Here is a 17555-nt window from a genome sequence, read left to right on the forward strand (position 1 = left end):
GGTTATTCTGGGAGAGGAACACTTTTTGCTTTTCTCTGGTGTCCTCTGCACGTGTGTCCCGGAGATGTATCCCCAGTTCTGCTCCTGTGTGTCTGCCCTGCTGTGTGTGGTGGCTTTTCACTGTCACTAAGTGCCAAATTTTGGTTGCTGCAGGCAGGTCTGATGCATGTTGGGTGCTGTTTGATTGAAGCAGCACCATCATTTTCTTTTCCTGCTTTCCCTTGTTTCTGCCATCCCTTTGTCCAGCTCAAGAGAGTGATTCAGTGGCGTGCTGAGTTCTGCCATCTGGTCACAGGTGGAAGGCACTTCCTCGTGACAGAGGCATTTCAGAACTAGCAGGTGGCTGAGTTTTTATTCTGCTTTCCTCTCTTGAGCCTTTTGATGCTTCTGTAGCAGCTAAAGAAAAAAAACCACTCTGTGCTTGACTTCCAGGCTGAAGTGATTATGAATTACCACGTGGGAGAGACCGTGCTTTCCTTACAGAAGACCACACTGATCCCAGGAGGTTCTGAATCTCTTGTCTACACCACCCTGTCAGGGGGGATAGGGATCCTGGTCCCTTTTACTTCCCACGAGGTAAGCAAGCCCTGTCATTTCTGTTGCAGAGTTGCTGTTTTTCTGTGCTTTTCTCATCCCCCCAGCATCTTAACGTGCTCTGTCCCTCAAGGGTAACTCTGGGGCTCTTCAGTGAGTGAGAACTTGGGCTGCAGGAAAGGCTCTGTTGCAAAGGGGAAGAAAAGGAGCTTGTCAACTCCTCCTGCACTGGTTTTGTGAGGAGCTGAGCACTTGTGCTGCTGTTCTCAATCTCTTTGTGCTTCAGAGTAGTGAATTAATGTCTCTGAGGGGGGATCCTTTGGTGTGTTTTGTGTAGCCTGTAAACCAATGGCCAGGCACTGATGCTTCAGGTGCTGAAGACACGTTCTCTGCTCCAGGTGTTGTGGCCTCCTGGAGCAGCAGATCCCAAGACTCACTCCTGGAGCTGCACAGCTGCTCCCTGCTCAGTTCCCAGGAGGCTGATCCTGGCTGAGGGGGCACAGTCAGCTGCTTGGCCCTGCCGTGGGTGCTTCCCGGGTGGAAGTGGTGACTGTGGCGTTGGTTGCAGAGCTCAGTAGTGACAGGGTTTCAGCCTGCTGGTGGCTGCCAGCTTGCCTCAGCCTGTAGTAAACTGTTGTCCTCTCAATTCTCAATCTCTCCAGGATCATGATTTCTTCCAGCATGTGGAAATGCACCTGAGGTCTGAGCACCCTCCTCTCTGTGGACGCGACCATCTCAGCTTCCGTTCCTACTACTTCCCGGTGAAGGTGGGTGTGAGTGCTGAGGATTCCCTGGGCACAGAGGCACAGAGACTTGGTGTCCCTGCTCTCAGGCCCAGCAGAATCAGCACAGTTACTGCTCAGCAGGGAAAAATGAGCCCACGCAGACCATAGCTGGTGTGTGGTGACTGTGGCAGGAGCTGAAGCTCGCACTTGAGCAGCACTCCACAAGGAGAGCAGTACTCAGCACTTCAAGCTGTGTCTGGTTTGGTTTCCTAACCCTTGTAATGAGCTTTCTGAAGGTTGGATTTGAAACTAAAGCCCAGAGGTGCTACTGCTGCACTTCCACTTGCTGCAGCATCTCCCTTGCCATCAGAAGTAGCTGTTCCCATGGCTAGGTTGAGCTGGGTGTTCCCTGGGGGATGTTTTGTTCCCAGCACTGACATGGGAAATCTGATCAGAAACGGCTGTTCCTGCCTGTTTCTGCTTTTGAGGAACTGTGCTTTAAGCTCTCAACTGCTCAGTGCTGTGACTGTCCTGACCAGAATAACCATGTGGTAACTACCACCAGAGTAACATACATAGTGTCAGTGAGAAAACTTGCAGCTCTGAAGCTGTCCAAGTGCAGAGGGTGTTCTTGGTCTCGAGGAGCTTGGGGTCAAGTTGCAGCATGCAGAATCTCAGGCATCTCTCACATCTGACCTGAAAATTCCTTGCAATCATCTTCTGCAGCACTTGGACCCCAGTCGGATCAGTCTTCCCTTCCCTTGTGTGATCCCGCAGCTGCACCCAGGCTTTTTGGGTTTCTTCTTTATTAATCAGGCTGGCTGGTGATTAATTTGTTGCTAACTGCTGTTATTCAGTAAATGAAGTCACCAAGAGTGGTCTTGTTTCCAGGGCAGGATTAAGGAGCTCTTGGGAACAAGCTGTTTGTTGACATTTTTCCCTGTTCAGGCAGGGTTCAGTGCCTCTGAGCTGTGTCCATTCAATTCCCTCCTTCATCCCCCTCCAGAATGTGATCGATGGGGACCTGTGTGAGCAGTTCAACTCCATGGAGCCCAACAAACAGAAAAATGTGGCTGAGGAGCTGGACAGGACCCCACCTGAGGTGTCCAAGAAGCTGGAAGACATCCGCACACGCTACGCTTTCTGAGTGGCAGCTGGCAGGAGCAGAGCTTCTTGCTGGGCTCTTATGGACACTCATCCAAGTGCTGTTGGCAGGAGGAATCTCTGCATTATTTTTTTTTTTTTTTTTTTTCCTTTTTAAATATTGGTTTCCTCCTTTTGGTTTATGTTTCAGAGTAATGTGACTCCAGTAAATGCAGTAATTGGGTTGTAGGTCTCCCCAACGCATCCCGCTGCTCATGTGAAGGCTCCTGACGTGGTCTGGGATGCAGCCAGAGAAAAATTCCCTCTTGGGAAGTACCCGAGGAAGGGTGCAGGCTGCCCCTCACCCCCAGCTCCTTGCCCCCACCTCCTCCACCCCTAGGACTGGGCTAGCCCCAGGGTGCCTTGTGCTGCCCTGTAGGGCAGATGTAGCTGAGCCTTCTTAGGATCAAGTGGGTTTTGCAATTTCCCAGCTTTTGGGCAGAGGAAAGGGCTGTGGCAGGACTCAGGCTTACCAAGCTCCTTTTAGTAGTCAGTGGCTAGAAGCTCTGGGCTTCCACTAGCCCTGGCAGCCACTGCTGGGAAGCCTGGGCTGTGTGAAGGGGGTGGAACTGTCACGCTTGTCTTGAATGTTTTCTTCTGAATTGCGAGGGGTTTTTTTGGACTCGCCGTTTCTGACTGTTTTCCCTGTAAATAGAGTTTTGTACAATGTTGACTCTCCTGGGGGTGGGGGAGAGCGAGGCCTGAGGCCGGGACTTGATTTGTTTCATAATAACTTTGGCAAGAGCCCTGTCTCGGAGCTGTGCCTGCGAGCAGCACATGAGGAATAAAAGCTTGTTTTTTTACCGAGCCTGACCCAGCTCCTCTTCTTCCCAGCAGCTGCTGCTGACCTGAAGGGAGCAGAAGGGGTGGAGGAGAGGACAGAAACGTGCACACCCTCAACCCCGTGCCCTGCCAGGGTGCTGGGGGCCGGGCTGTGGCCCTGCAGGTGTTGGCCCTGAGCCCAGCAGTGTGAGGACACACAACGGGGTCTGTGGAGAAGGGGTGGGTAGGAGGAAAGGGTCTTTCCCCTCTTGTGCTTCTAGGGCACGGCTGGAGCTCAAGGCTCCTTCTGGTGCTCAGAGGAGCAGCTGCAGCTCCCACAGGAGGAGTGGTTGGCTCCAGGATGGATGGGGAGGTTGCTTCTGGCAGCTCATCCGTGCAGCAGGTGCTTCAGGACCTGCTTTGGTCCCTGGCCTCCCCGTGCCCAGCCGGGGACCTCCCTGGGTGTAAGACATCCTCGAAGGGGCCTGACCTCTCCCACCCGTGGCTCAGGAAGGTGAGTGGCCCTGGGCCACTGACAGCCTCTGTGTTCCTTCTCCAGCAGGGGGTGAGGAGGGTGGAGGTGCCCTCCTGCCCTCTCCTTCACAGCTTCCTGCTCTTTGCTTTGTGCCCTTTGGTTCCCATGTGGCACCCGCCCCACCCCTCCTTTCCCGGGGGGATGAAGGGCTTTGCCTGCCCTTCCCGAGGAGCCACAAATCCCTCACTTGAAGGTGATGGCATCCAGCCTGTCCTGTGATGGGCTGAGGGGTTCCCACCCCCTGCTCCTTGCATTCCCCACCCGTCTCTGCAAGGTGCAGCCCCAGCTGGAGCCGGGAACCCTCCCAAGGGGAGTTCCAGCAGGACTTGGTGTGACAGTCCTAAGGTTGAAATCCCAGTCGAGGGGTGCCTTAGGGTGTTCCCAAACTGTTCCCAGGCACCAGGTTTACTTTGCCTCCAGCACAAGGCAAAGCCTGGGGAGGGGCTGGAGGAATCTGGGCTGCCCCAGGAGCAGGCTCAGCCCCCAGACCCCCTCTGCCTGGGGGATTCCAAGCTGGGGGCTCAACTTAGGTGCTGCCCAGACCCCCACAAGGTGCTGGGCTCCTGCTACTGCCTGGGAGCAAAGCCCTGCCTTGGGCTGGCACCAGCGGTGATTTCCAGGGGCAACTCCCTCTTCCAGCACTGTCCTGCGCTTCACCTCTTCCTCCTCTCCCCGTCCCGCCTCCCGGGGGCAGGGAACGCAGTTAAATGGCTTCCTCCTGGCAGCAGATGGGGGCAAAATCCCTGCGCCAGACACCTGAGCGAGGGGCTGTGGCAGCTCCTGTCCCTGCTGGGAGCCGAGCATCCTGCCCTTAGCCCGGCGCTGGAGGAGGGGGGGGTGGGACAGTGCCCTGCAGCCGATGGGCCCGGGAGGGGCTGGGGGGTTGGCAGGAGAACGCCTGACTCCATGCCAGGGGAATCCCAGTGCTCTCCACGCAGAAGCACATTCCTTCCCACGCCTTTCCCTGGGAGCTGACCCACTCTTTGATAGCTGCCTTCCTACCTTGGACAGCCCGGCAGCCTCCAGCTCTCCCCCAAGGGGATCTTTGAGTGGGGGGAGGCAGGACAGTGTCCCATGTCGTCCTTCCCCCCCTCCCCCCCCCCATCTCCTGCTGCTGGCAGGGGTTCAGCTCTGAAGCATCCCGAGAAACAAGGGGGGCTGGTGCCAGAGGCAGTCCAGCTGGGCCCAGGACAGGCTGGGACCCCCCCACCTCACCCCCGGAGGTGGCTCTGGGCACCTTTTCCTGCCCAGAGCACAGACACGGGCTGGGGAGTGCTGGGCTGGCATCCATGGGTGCCCTAAAATGTGCCGATGGGTGCCCAGCCCAGGGAGCATCCTGGGACACCCACCCCGGGGAGCCTGGCGGGGTGGGGGTGCTGGTGCTGGGGGAGTGGGGACCCCCTGCGTGTGCACTCTGGGGAGCTACCCCCCCTCAGTGGGGCTGGGGGAGTACCTGGGGGGTTGTGCAGGTCTGCAGGGCTGGCCCAGCACCCTAAGGAGGAGAGGGCATGCAAGGGGGTGGCTGAGCACCCCGGGGGACACCCAGCTGGGTGGGCTGAGCACCTGCAAAGCACCCAAGTGGGGTAGCTGAGCACCCCAAGGAGCAGGCAGGGAACTGGGGGGCTTAGCCGAGCACCTTGTGGGCAGGGAGCTGGGCCGGCCAAGCACCCTCAGGACACCCAGCTGGGCTGGCTGAGCACCTGCAGAGCACCCAACAACTTGGGGACAGCCAAGAACCGAGGGAGACCTGGGTGGGTTAGCTGAGCACCCTGGAGGCAGCCGGCACCCCAGCACCCTGTGTACACCCAGCCGGGGTAGCCAAGCACCGCGGGGACACCCAGCTGGGCTGGCTGAGCATCTGGGGAGCACCTAACTGGGGTAGCCGGACACCCCGAGGAGCAAGGAGGGACCCAGGAGGCTCGGTTAGTCGAGTACCCCAGGGACACCCCCACGGCCGTGGCAACCGAGCATCCGCGTCGGGGCCGGGCGGGGCCGTGCCCGGTGGGTGCGGGGCGGTCGCTCGGTCCCCGCTCCCGGCCGGCCCCCGCCACCGCCCCGCCCGCGCCCCTCCCGCGCCGCCGCCCCCCGCCCGCTCCCGGGAAGCGCGGGCAGGGCCCGGTCAGTGCCAGCAACAGCGCCCGGGGGGACCCGCGGACCAGGTGAGGTGGGGGGAAACCGGGGCGGGGGGATGGAGCGGAGGGGAGGGCTGCTGGTGACGCGCGGCCCCGCGTGGAGACACGGCGTGGGGACACGGCCCGGCCGCGTTCGCTTGGGGACATGGCGCGGGGCCACGGCACGCGGGGCCCTTGCCGTGGGGACACGGTGTTAGGGACACGGCGTGGCCCCCGTGTGGGGACACGGCACAGGGACACGGCGTGGCCCCCGTGTGGCGGGCACGGCACGGGGACCTGGCACGCGGGTCTCTTCGCGTGGAGACGTGGGCTGGGGACACGGCATGGCGTCACGGCATGGCCCCCGTGTGGGGACATGGCATGGAGACATGGCACGGCTGCCTTCCCCTGCCTGGGACGTGGCGTGGGGACGGGACACGCGGGTCTCTTCACGTGGGGATATGGGGTGGGCGCATGGGACGGCCCCCTTTGGATGGGGACGCGGGACGGGGACATGGTATGGTCGCCTTCCCCTGAGACGTAGTGTGGCGACACAGCAGGGACCCCTCGTGCCCTGGAGCATGACATGGCCCCTTCTGGTGCCACGCATGTGGGGACACAGGACTTCCCCTGTCGTGCGGGGACACGGTGCAGTCACACACTGTGGTCCCCTTCCTGTGGTGTGACAGGATGGGGACACAGGCCAGCCCCTTCACACGGGCTTGGGAACTCAGGACACGTCCCTCCGCGTGGGTACCCACGCCAGCCCAGTCTCCCAGCACTCCTTGGCGGGGCTCCTGCTGAGCCCGCACAAACTCATTGCTGGGATAACACCGCTGGGCTGCGAGGCCCCCCCTCCCCCTCGGTCCCCAGGCCCTGGAAACGCCCCGGGGGTGTCACCGGGGGGGAAGCTCTGGAAGCCCAGCCCACAGTGGGCCACGGGCGTTCACGGCTCCAGGGCTACCTGTAGCCCTGGGGGGGCCACCCGGGGCCGAGGTGGGGCGAGCGGGTGCCAGGGTGGGTGCTGGAGGTGGGTGCCGGAGCGGGTGCCCTCCCTGGGGCTGCAGCCGGGGCTCTCTCCCCCCAGATCCCCTCTCTGGGATGGCCCCGGGACCTGCCGGAGAGGAGGAGCCAGCAGGGATGGCCGGGGAGGGGGACTGACCCCCCATCCATGGCAGGGGGCAACCGCCAGGGGCTACCGGAGAGCAGCCCAGCGCCCGGGGCCCGCGCCTGTCCCTTGTCACCTCTCCACGTCCACCAGTGCCCAGGAGGCTCCCGGCCAGCTCCGGCCATGTAGGCGCATCCCGGGGCTCCGCCGCCGTCACCATGCAGCAGCAGAAAAGCTACGCGGCCGTGCTGTGTGAGTACAGCCCAGGGACGGGGCTGGGGAGGGGGGTGGTGAGCAGGACAGCCTCGGGGAGTGTCCCCAAGGAGGACGGGGAGGCGGGGGGGTGTGACATCCTGCTGGCTTTCGATGTCTCAGGTGTCCTGACCGTGCTGGGGCTGGAGGCTGCAGCGCCGGGAGAGTGCGAGCTGACCCGCCTGCTCCAGGACAAGCTGCAGTATGAGATGCGCCTGCAGTACATGGTAACCCCCAGCTGTGGGGTTTGTTGTTTTTTTTTTGGGGGGGAGGGTTAGGGTTAGGGTGGGTGGGAACAGGTGGCATCGCAAAGGCCAGGTTTGCTCCAGGGGTGGGGGACAAGGACACACAGAGGCAGGAGCTGAGGGGTGTATTTTTGATTTTTTTCTACTGGTGCCAAATGGCTCCTCGAGCAGCTTGCTTCTGCTGGTGGACACATCAGAGGGCTTTCCCAGGGCCTCAAAGGGCTTTCCCACCGCTTCATGCCACGCTGGTAGGGATGTCCCTGTCACCTTGCTGCCAGCCCCTTTGCTCCTCTCCTTTCCAGAAACACAACTTCCCCATCGATTACACACTCCACGTCCAGTATGAAGAGGTGCTGAGGCCATCCAACATCTCCCGCCTGGTAAGCCGGGGACAGGGGACATCCCCATAAAGGGGACACTGCAGAAACCCCACAGAGGTGTCACCCGGGTCACCCTCTCTCCCACGCAGCGCACCGGGAAGGTGTCGGAGGCAGCTCTGCGGTACCTCTGGTTCCACGTCAGCTCCCAGGCCCTGCTGCGGATCCGCCGGGTGCTGCCGGAGCAGCATCCCTCTTGGAACTACACCCGGGAGCTGGGACAGCTCTTCGATGCCCTTGGCGAGGAGTACAGCAAATACCAGCAGGTGGGGAGAGCCCCGGGCCCCTCCCGGGACCCCTCTGGCCCCTCCCGGCTTTGCAGGCTCCTCGCAGGGGTGCTGGGTGCAAGCACCCCCTGCCCACCCAACCCACCTGCGTGGGGGTCTGGTGGGAAGGCTGCCCCTACCCACACACCCTCTGGAATGGGGGGGACAGAGGGTGACAGCCTGGCTGTGGGGTGTGTCCGTGGGGTGTGTCTGTGAGGTGTAGGGTGTGTCCATGGGCTGTGGGGTGTGTCTGTGGGGTGTGGGCTGTGTCCGTGGGGTGTGTCCGTGGGGTGTGGGGTGTGTCTGTGGGGTGGGGGCTGTGTCTGTGGGCTGTGTCCGTGGGGTGTGTCCGTGGGGTGTGGGGTGCCCCCGTGGGGTGCCTCACACCTGGCATTGGTGGTTCAGTGGTAGAATTCTCGCCTGCCACGCGGGAGGCCCGGGTTCGATTCCCGGCCAATGCAGCACCCACACCTTTTGGTACCCTGGGGACACCTCGGGGTGCCTGAGCTTGGGCCCAGAGGTTGCTCCCCAAGGCGCCGCTGTCCCCTTGTCCCCCTCATGGCTGCTCAGCCTCCACAGCTGGGAGCGTGGGCTCTGTGGGGAGTGCCCCGGCCTTGCTGGCATGCTGGGGACAGGGAGAGGACCTGGTGTGGGGACAGTGAGCATCTCTGTGGCTGGCAGGAAGGGAGTCCCCAGGTCAAGAGAGACAGGGATCTGCTGGATCTACTGAGGGATCTCCTGGAGAGACCCAAGGGAGAGCTACGAGGAAGGTGAAGGGACTGAAACATCTCTGCTGTGAGGAAAGACTGAGAGCCCTGGGGCTGTTCAGCCTGGAGAAGAGAAGGCTGAGAGGGGACCTTATGAGTGTCCATAAATATCTGAGGGGTGGGGGGCAAGGGGAAGGGGCCAATCTCTGTTCTGTGGTGCCCAGGAATAGGACAGAGAATCATGGGTTGAAACTGGAACATAGGAAGCTCCAGCTCAGCATGAGGAGAAACTTGTTGAGGGTGAGGGTGAGGGAGCCCTGGCCCAGGCTGCCCAGAGAGGTTGTGGAGTCTCCTTCTCTGGAGCCTTTCCAACCCCCCTGGATGTGTTCTGTGTGTCCTGCCCTGTGTGACCCTGCTGGGGCAGGGGGGTTGGACTGGATGAGCTCCAGAGGTCCCTTCCAGCCCCTGACATTCTGTGACTCTAAGGGACATTGGCTTGGTGGCAGGGAGTGTCCATGCCTGGGTGGCAGTGAGGGTGAGCAGCTTGGTGGCACTGAGGGACACTGTCTCAGGAGCAGTGGAGAGAGTGCTGGCTCCTCTCAGGGGTGCCCAGGCCATGGAGCCCTGGGGCAGCCCCACACCTGGCAGGGGTGGCTCAGGTCCCCAAAGCCCCGGGGTTTGTTTCTGGCAGTGCAGCCCTTGTCCTGCCCTAAACCTCCAGAGCCCCCAGACCCCCACGTGATGTGGGCTCCGTGGGCTGCTGAGGCCGTGGGGAGCTGCTGCACCCGGGGGAGCTGCCTTTGGGTGCTGGGTGGGGGGTGATCTGTCCCAGCCGGATCTCCAGGGGGAACCCAAAGTGTGTCCGGGGCGTCCCGTGCCGTGGGGCAGGGTGTGCAGCCCTGCTGAGGCCTTGTCCTGACGTGAACTCTGGAGCTGCTGAGAACTGCCCTGGCTGGAGGGGGTGTCAGAGGCAGCAGGGAGAGGCTGGAGCCCCAGCATCAGAGCTGTCTGGGGGGGTCCCCTTCTTGCTGCACCCACCCGGCCGTGGGTGTGGGGTGTGGGCTGTGTCCATGGGCTGTGTCCGTGGGGTGTGTCCGTGGGGTGTGTCCGTGGGCTGTGTCCGTGGGGTGCCCCACGCCTGGCATTGGTGGTTCAGTGGTAGAATTCTCGCCTGCCACGCGGGAGGCCCGGGTTCAATTCCTGGCCAATGCAACACATGCTGCCCAGTTGTGTTTTTGGGGTTTTTTTTTTTTGCACCCTGGTGTCACCTGGAGGGGGAGGGACCCTGGGGGCTGCCGCGGTGTTCCCAGGGGTGACCTTGGTGGCAGAGGCTGCCTGGGGATATTTAGCAGCCTCAGCTTGGTGGCAGCCAGTGCCACTGTCTCAGGGGCATTGGGAGACACTGGGTTGGTGGCACTCAGTGTCCCTGGCTCCGTGGCAAAGGGGGCCCTGGCTCAGGGCCCTGCTCTGGTGGCAGTGCTGTCCCTGGCTGGGTGGCAGTTCCGTGGCTCAGGGGCAGCTCGTGTGCCCCCGGCTGGGGGACAATGAGGGTCTCTGGGCTTGGTGGCAGCGCAGCCACCGCGCTGGCCGTGGGGCCGTGGGCTGTGTCCGTGGGCTGGGGCCGTGGGGTGGGGCCGTGGGGTGCCCCACACCTGGCATTGGTGGTTCAGTGGTAGAATTCTCGCCTGCCACGCGGGAGGCCCGGGTTCGATTCCCGGCCAATGCAACAACAGCAGAGCTCTTTTGGGGTTTTTTTTGCACCCTGGGGGACCTCGGTGACAACCTGGTGCCCTGTCCCCTGCAGACGGACGTGGAGGCAGTGGTGGCCGACCTGGTGAAGCTGCTCCACAGCGCGGGTGCCGAGAGGCAGCTGAAGCCTGTGCGCCCCAAGGCGCTGCTGGACAACAGCCTCAGGGTGATGAGGATGCTCTACGGGACTCCCTGTGAGTGGGGGACGGGGGAGGGGAGGGGGGTGTGGGAAACACACCTCGGGGAGCAGAGGTGCCACGCGTGGGAGGTCCTGTCCCACGCGGTGACCCCTGTGCCCTCTGCCCAGGTCGGTGGGAGTTCACCTAACGCTGCAGAAGCCCCCTCGCTCGATGCCTTCTCCTTGCCCTGGAGCTTGGGATGCTGCTTCTGCTCTGCCTCCCCCGTCCCCTGACACCCTTGGGGGGTCCCTAAGGAGGATGCATGAGGTGGGAGGGAGAGATTCCACCTCCTCCAGGACTGTGGGGCCGCGGGGGTCGGCCCCATCCGAACATCCAGGCACCTTCTGGGGGGGGGAGACTGGGAGGACCCCCCCGTTTCAGGCGGCTGCCGGCTGCAGGGGCTGGGGGGGGAGCATTCTGTCCATCCCTGCCCGCAACGGGGGCCGGGGCATCGCCAACCCCGTCCCGTTCTCTCCGTGTGTATTTTTTTTTTTTTTTTTTTTTTGCCTCCGCTTTCATTAAACACCCGTTAATTCCCTCGTGTTGCAGCTCAGCCTCCAGCCTCCGATCTCACCCCCAATAAAGCCCCCACCCCCAGGAAAAACCCACTCGCCTCCTCTTTCTGGGCCTCCCTGCCTTGGCGGGGAGGTGGGGACAGACACACGGACATTCATCCCCACTTAGGGATCCCCCCGAGCCGCCTCCATCACTCCCGACCATTGGGAAACATCTGGATGTGTTGGTTGGGCTTGGCGGGGCGGGTGGAGGGGCTGGGGGGGCTGCCTCCCCCTCCCCGCCTTAGGTGATTACCTTAATCACCCATTAGAGCTCTTAATTGCTGTATTAATTGCTTAGAGAGTGAGTAGGTGAGGCTGCGACCAGAGGGTGCAAGGACGTCTTCTGCTTGTTCTTCTTTTTGTTCTTGTTCTTCTTTTCTCCTTCTTTTCTTCTTCTTTTCTACTTCTTGTCTTCCGTTCTTTTTCTTCTTCTTTTCTACTTCTTCTTTTTCTTCTTTTCACTCATTATTTTTCTTTTTGTTTGTCTTCTTTGTCTTATTCTTTTTTTCTTCTTCTTCCTCCCTCCCACGCCCTCCCATGCTTAGGGGAGGTTCCTGTTTATCTAAAACCCACACACAGCTCACATAAAGCCCATCAGTTGTCACCTACCCCTGGATAAAGGTCCCTTCTGGCTTCCACCAATAATCCCTGGGTGCTCAGGACACCCACCTGGCCTTGGCCAAGCCCCCAGGGTCAGGCTCCCACCACCCTCTCCCTCGAGTCAAGCGTGGGAACAGTTCCCCCATCCTCCTCCAGTGTGGGAAAACTGAAGCTGCCCCAGCAAAATGACCCTGGACGAGCTTCCCAGGGTGCCCCTGTGGCAAAGGGCTGGGCTCCAGCCTCCCCAAAGTGTCTCCAGACCAAGTGCCCACTTGAGATGTTGCAATAATTTGGGTTTTCCGGTCCCTTTTTTGGGGGAGGGCTTCCAAAATGCCAACTGCTTCGTGTTGCCAAAGGCTGCTGAGCTCCCAGAGACATCCCCGGGTTGCTGAGCTCCCAGGAGACAAACCTAGGGCTTAGGATGTCCCTGCTCTGAAACCTTCAGCTGCTGGAAAAGGAGGAGCTGGTCTTGTAGCAGCAGCAAAAAAAAAAAAAAAAAAAAAAAACCCAAACAAACCAGAATCCTTGGGATGGGTATGGAGAAGCTGACTGCTTTTGGGCTGCTGGGCTCTGCTGGGCTCTTGGAAGGATGCTCCAGGGTTTTGGAGTTGTGCAGAGGGTCTCTGGTCTCCACAGGCCACCAACCAAGCCATTGGTTATGGCCACAGAGCAGGGCTGTAGCCAGACCTGCCTGGAAGATGCCCAGGGGATGGTGCTGGGATTCAGGGACACTCTCAGATCATCCTTCCCACCCTTGAGGTTCTGGAGGCCCCATCCCTGTAGCCATTCAGTGTCAGGTTTGATGGGTCTCCCAGCAACCTGATTTGGCATAGACAAGGATAAAAACTGGGGTAAAAATTGGCTACAGGGCCAGGGCCAGAGAGTTGGAGTTGTAGCTGGATCCAGTTGGCAGCTGCTCCCCAGTGGTGTCCCCCAGGGCTCAGTTTTGGGGTCAGTCCTGTTCAATATCTCCATGAATGCTCTGGATGTGGGGACTGAGTGGTTCCTCAGGAAGTTTGTAGATGACACCAAGTTGGTGGTGGGAGTGTTGATCTGCTTGAGGGTAGGAAGGTTCTGCAGAGGGACCTGGACCTGGCCAGGCTGGGCCAGTGGGCCAAGGTCAGTAAAATGAGGTTTAACAGGGCAAGTGCTCAGTCCTGCACTTTGGTGACAACAAACCCATGGAATGCTACAGGAGTGGCTGGAAAACTGCCAGGAAGAAAAGGACCTGGGGGTGCTGGTGGACAAATGGCTGAATATGAGGCAGTAGTGTGGCCAGGTGGCCAAGAAGGCCACCAGCATCCTGGCTTGTGTCAGCTATGGTGTGGCCAGCAGGAAAAGGGAAGGGATGGTGCCCCTGTGCTCACCATTGGTGAGGCTGCATCTCAAGTTCTGGGCACCTCACTCCAAGAAGGACGTGGAGGGGCTGGAGAGAGTTCAGAGAAGGGACCCAAGCTGGGGAAGGGTCTGGAGAACAAGTCCTGTGAGGAGAGGCTGAGAAAACTGGGAATGTTGAGTTTGGAGAGGAGGAGGCTGAGGAGAGACCTTATTTATTGCTCTCTACCTTACAGGAGGTTGTAGGGAGGTGGGTGTTGGGCTCCTCTCTGAAATAAATAATAATAGGAGCAGAGGAAATGGCCTGAAGTTGCCCCAGGGGAGGTTTAGACCAGATACTGGGAAGAATTTCTTTACTGGGAAGGTATTCAGGCACTGGACCAGGTTGCCCAGGGAGGTTGTGGAGTCACCATCCCTGTTGGTATTTTAAAACCATGCAGATGAGGCACTTGAGGACCTGTTCCAGTGGGTGATACAGGTATTGATAAATCTATTTTTTATTTGGGAGGGAGAAGATATTGACAGCTGGACATGGGGATCTTTGAGGTCTCTCCCAACTGTGACAGTTCTGTGGTAGCTAAAGATGTCCCCGCTCACTGCAGGTCCCTTCCCACTCAAACCCTTCTATGATTCCCAACTCATCCCCAGCTCTTGCCCCCCACCTCCCAAAACCCGGGGTCCTTGCCCTCACCCCACAGAACCAGTCCAAGCCTGGAAATGGCAATGGATGAACTTTACTGAGCTGGGTGGCATCACCAGGGCAGGCTCTGCCCTCTCCAGTCCCAGAAGGTCCCATTGCTGGTGGCTGAGAGCCTGGCCAGCAGCCTCAGGACACCCTGCACGCTCTCCTCAACTGTCACTGGACCCTGCCAGATGCAAGGACAAAAAAAAAAAATTAATCCAAGCACCCCCCCTCCTCCCAGCACCCCCAGCCTGGCCTGAGGAGGGGTTGGGAGAAGCTGGAGGTGATGCTCCAGCACCTGAGTTGTGTCAATTAATCATCCCTAATTGGGGTGGGAGGAGGATGAAGGTGAACTTTATGGTTCTAGATATAAAAAAGTGAATTATTTATTCCCTCCAGAAGGCAGCCAGGGGGGTGAGCCTGGCCTGGGCACTCCAGGCTGCTTATCCCTAACTTGGTATGGTGGGAGGAGAAAGGGAACTGGGGTGTGTGGGGTGCTGGGTGCAGCCCCGGGGTGAGCATGGGGCCGGGGTGCCCTCTACTGACACGGGTTTGGGATGGGCCAGGGAATAAAAATAGGGAGGAGACGGGATGGTTCAGGAGAGGGTGGAGCTTCAGGGGTGGCCCAGCTCCCCTAGGATTGAGGGGATGCACAGGGTGCCCTTCAGAAGGGTTGTCAGGGAAGAGATCCCTGTGGGAAGGGATAACCATGGAAAGGGATGCCTGTGGGAAGGGATGCCCATGGAAAAGGATGCCTGTGGGAATGGATACCCATGGGAAGGGATGCCTCTGGAAAGGGATGCCAATAGGAAGGGATGCCTGTGGAAAGGGATGCCCGTGGGAATGGATACCCATGGGAAGGGATGCCTGTGGGAAGGGATTTCCATGGAAAGGGATGCCCATGGGAAGGGATGCCTGTGGAAAGGGATGCCTGTGGGAAGGGATTTCCATGGAAAAGGATGCCCATGGGAAGGGATGCCTGTGGGAAGGGATGCTTGTGGGAAGGGATTTCCATGGAAAAGGATGCCCATGGGAAGGGATGCCTGTGGGAAGGGATGCCCGTGGGAAGGGTTGCTCCTTAGAAGAGGCACCTGGGCTGTTCCTGAGAAGGGATCCCCCTGGGCAGGGATGTTCCTGGGGCTGTGCCAAGGCAGGGTGGCTCTGAGCTCCCATTACTTACCGTCCCCTGCCCTAAGGGAGGTGTCACACAGCCAGGGTCCACAGACACACAGAGGATCCCACTGCCCCCATACTCCAGGGCCAGGCACTTGGTGAGCATGTTCAGAGCAGCCTGAGGGGACAACCCCACCACCACCCTTAGGGTTTGGCACCGCCGTGGCCGGAGGAGGGGGGGATCCCACGGGAGGTGACCCCCCAAGCTTCCCCCCCTCCTCCTGGTGGTGGTACCTTGCTGCAGCGGTAGCAGACATCCTGCCTCTCCTCCCAGCCCTCAGCTGCCTGGATGGAGCCCAGGATGCTGGAGATGTTGACGATGGCAGCTCTCCTGCAGCTCATCCCACTCTGCCCTTCAGCCTCGGCCGCCTCCTTCAGGAGGGGCAGGAACGCCTGGGGAGGTGGAGGGGGGACAGGAGCTGGGGTGTCACCTTCTTCTTCCCCCCTCCCCAACCCTGTGGGGCCTGTGGCCTCACCTGGCTTGTCTGCAGGGGCCCGATGGTGTTGGTGGTGTAGACAATGGTCATGTTCTCAGCTGTCTCTGTGGCCAAGGTGCTGCGGCGTGTGGTGCCCACGGTGTTGATCAGGAGGTTGAGGCCAGAGCTCCCCACCCCTTCCCGCACCTTCCCCACTGCTGCCTTGATGCTGTTGGGGTCTGTCACGTCTGCAAAGGGACAAGGGGGACCTTGAGGATCTGGGAAGCAGCTCCTGGTGACCAAACGTGCTCCTGGCTGGGCTGAGCCAAAGTGAGTGACCCAGTTGTTGGGGTGGCATTTCCTGGAGCCACCCACGGATGGCATTAAATCCCAAGAGGCTTCATCCCCTCCCAACCCCAACACCTACCTAAAGGCAGGACCATGACATTGGGGAAGCCCAAAGCCACCTCGTTGACAGCCTGCAGAGAGAAAGGGGGGGCTGGTGTCAGGCAGGGAGGGGACAGCTTGTCAGGGAAGTGTCCCAGTGCCACCCCAGGTTTGGAACCAGGTGCTGGTGCTGGCAGGTTTCTACCAGCTGGGCTGGGAGTGACTCGGGGTGAGGCATCACTGCTCTGCTCCTGCCAAGCTCTTGGTGGCTTCAAAGCCTCCAGTGGCTTCAGAGTTCCCAGCAGCAATGGCCAAATCCCCTCCCTGGACACCCCCTCCCCCCTTCACTTACCTACACCAAGAAGAACAAACCAATTTATATAAATAATATAATTAGAAATATAATTATATGTATTATATAAATATATATATCATACAATAATATAGTTATAAATATAAAAACAAACACCTTTTCCCCAAGCTATTCTCACTGTCACTCACTCCCCCCAAAGCCAGCTGGGAGGGGGCTGGTGGTGAGACCCCCAAACACTGTGGTTCCCAGCCTGTCCTGGGGCCTGACCCTCACCCCTCTCATAGAACCACAGAATAATTTGGGTTGGAAGGAAGGGACCTCCAAGGGTCACCCAGCCCAACCCCCCTGCAGTCAGCAGGGACACCCTCACCCAGCTCAGGTTGCTCAGAGCCTCCTCAAGCCTCACCTTGAATATCTGCAGGGATGAGGCCTCAGCCATGGGCAACCTGTGCCCTTGTTCCCCCATCCTCATGGCAAAGAACTTGTTCCTAACATCCCACCTAAATCTCCTCTTTGATTTAAAACCTCTGCTTTCCCCTCCTCCCCCCAGCCCCAGCCCCAGCCCCAAGCCCAGCCCTTCCCTACCTTGCCCTGGGGGTCCAGACAAGCAGCAAAGATGTGCCGGGGGGGGCTGGGTTGCTCCAGCAGCCCCTTGAGCAGCCCCAGGCCCACCCCCCCATCGCAGCCGGTCAGGAGGACGCTGCCCACCCCCAGCCCCTCCATCCCCCCCTGCTCCCCGCAGCCGGTCCTGCTGGGTTTGGCAGGTTTGGCAATAAATTGGGGAGGCTCCGGCAGCGCGGGTGCTGCCGGGATGGGTGGAGGTGGCTTGGGGTGGGGTCGGGGATACCGCCTGCACCCCCAGCAGCCCAACAACCCCATCCTGGCCCATCCTGGGGACGACCAGGGGGGACCCCAACCTGGGGACAACCCCAACCTGGGCTGCATCCAAAGAAATGTGGCCAGCAGCTGGAGAGAGGGGATTCTGCCACTTGGCTCTGGGGAGACCTCACCCGGGGTGTTGTGTCCAGGTCTGGAGCCCTCAGGACGGGAAGGACTTGGAGCTGATGGAGTGGGGCCAGAGGAGGGACAGGAAAATGCTCAGGGGGCTGGAACACCTCTGCTGTGAGGACAGGCTGAGGGAGCTGGGGGGGTTCAGCCTGGAGAAGAGAAGGCTCCAGGGAGACCTCAGAGTGACCTCCCCGTGTCTGAAGGGGCTCCAGGAAGGCTGAGAGGGACTGTGTGCAAGGGCCTGGAGTGATGGGATGAGGGGCAGTGGTTTGAATGAGAGGAGATTTAGGTGGGATGTTAGGAACAAGTTCTTTGCCATGAGGATGGGGGAACAAGGGCACAGGTTGCCCATGGCTGAGGCCTCATCCCTGCAGATATTCAAGGTGAGGCT

At 60.0% G+C, this 17555-nt stretch overlaps 3 protein-coding genes and 3 non-coding genes across 11 annotated transcripts in view; 5 read left to right on the forward strand and 1 right to left on the reverse strand.

The window, feature by feature from the left end:
• The window catches only part of SF3B3 (splicing factor 3b subunit 3), a 38581-nt gene extending 35372 nt beyond the window's left edge, over positions 1-3209 (forward strand). For both annotated transcript variants that reach the window (XM_071757068.1, XM_071757069.1), the window contains 3 exons: positions 433-576; positions 1197-1301; positions 2266-3209. In XM_071757068.1, coding sequence (XP_071613169.1) covers positions 433-576; positions 1197-1301; positions 2266-2406 — 390 coding nt within the window. In that variant the 3' untranslated portion in view covers positions 2407-3209. The remainder of the gene's footprint in view (positions 1-432; positions 577-1196; positions 1302-2265) is intronic.
• A 246-nt stretch (positions 3210-3455) lies between these two features.
• IL34 (interleukin 34) lies at positions 3456-11593 on the forward strand. Of its 5 annotated transcripts, none has more exons than XM_071757106.1 (7): positions 3456-3678; positions 6898-7170; positions 7294-7397; positions 7718-7795; positions 7885-8058; positions 10570-10708; positions 11243-11588. In XM_071757106.1, exons 2-7 carry the CDS (start codon positions 7137-7139, stop codon positions 11497-11499), a joined length of 786 nt encoding a protein of 261 aa, XP_071613207.1. In that variant the 5' UTR covers positions 3456-3678; positions 6898-7136; the 3' UTR covers positions 11500-11588. The 5 variants fall into 5 exon arrangements, with proteins under 5 accessions (XP_071613207.1, XP_071613208.1, XP_071613204.1 ...); XM_071757107.1 differs by lacking the exon at positions 3456-3678 and adding an exon at positions 5607-5858 and having other exon boundaries at positions 6989-7170; positions 11243-11593; XM_071757103.1 differs by lacking the exon at positions 3456-3678 and adding an exon at positions 5722-5858.
• On the forward strand, positions 8449-8519 carry TRNAG-GCC (transfer RNA glycine (anticodon GCC)). The gene has a single exon. It is a non-coding gene; the product is annotated as a tRNA-Gly (tRNA).
• On the forward strand, positions 9907-9977 carry TRNAG-GCC (transfer RNA glycine (anticodon GCC)). The gene has a single exon. It is a non-coding gene; the product is annotated as a tRNA-Gly (tRNA).
• TRNAG-GCC (transfer RNA glycine (anticodon GCC)) lies at positions 10421-10491 on the forward strand. The gene has a single exon. It is a non-coding gene; the product is annotated as a tRNA-Gly (tRNA).
• A 2310-nt stretch (positions 11594-13903) lies between the features above and the next one.
• LOC139802178 (C-signal-like) lies at positions 13904-16894 on the reverse strand. Its single transcript, XM_071757063.1, has 6 exons — positions 16742-16894; positions 15884-15935; positions 15517-15704; positions 15275-15433; positions 15048-15158; positions 13904-14051 (listed from the first exon to the last, which is right to left on the reverse strand). The coding sequence occupies exons 1-6, from the start codon at positions 16877-16879 to the stop codon at positions 13938-13940; spliced, it is 762 nt and encodes a 253-aa protein (XP_071613164.1). The 5' UTR covers positions 16880-16894; the 3' UTR covers positions 13904-13937.
• Positions 16895-17555: the final 661 nt, after the last annotated feature.

The sequence above is a fragment of the Heliangelus exortis genome, chromosome 13 (genome assembly GCF_036169615.1).
Source record: "Heliangelus exortis chromosome 13, bHelExo1.hap1, whole genome shotgun sequence".
NCBI lineage: Eukaryota > Metazoa > Chordata > Aves > Apodiformes > Trochilidae > Heliangelus > Heliangelus exortis.

Excerpts from the sequence above, each read along its gene's own strand:
- IL34 (XM_071757106.1), top strand. The coding sequence starts at position 7,137 with ATGCAGCAGCAGAAAAGCTACGCGGCCGTGCTGT. Across the intron at positions 7,398-7,717 it reads AGATGCGCCTGCAGTACATG|AAACACAACTTCCCCATCGA; the intron begins GTAACCCCCAGC and ends TCTCCTTTCCAG. Across the intron at positions 7,796-7,884 it reads CATCCAACATCTCCCGCCTG|CGCACCGGGAAGGTGTCGGA; the intron begins GTAAGCCGGGGA and ends TCTCCCACGCAG.
- LOC139802178 (XM_071757063.1), bottom strand. The coding sequence starts at position 16,879 with ATGGAGGGGCTGGGGGTGGGCAGCGTCCTCCTGACCGGCTGCGATGGG. Across the intron at positions 15,936-16,741 it reads GTCTGGACCCCCAGGGCAAG|GCTGTCAACGAGGTGGCTTT; the intron begins GTAGGGAAGGGC and ends TTCTCTCTGCAG. Across the intron at positions 15,705-15,883 it reads TGTCATGGTCCTGCCTTTAG|ACGTGACAGACCCCAACAGC; the intron begins GTAGGTGTTGGG and ends GTCCCTTTGCAG.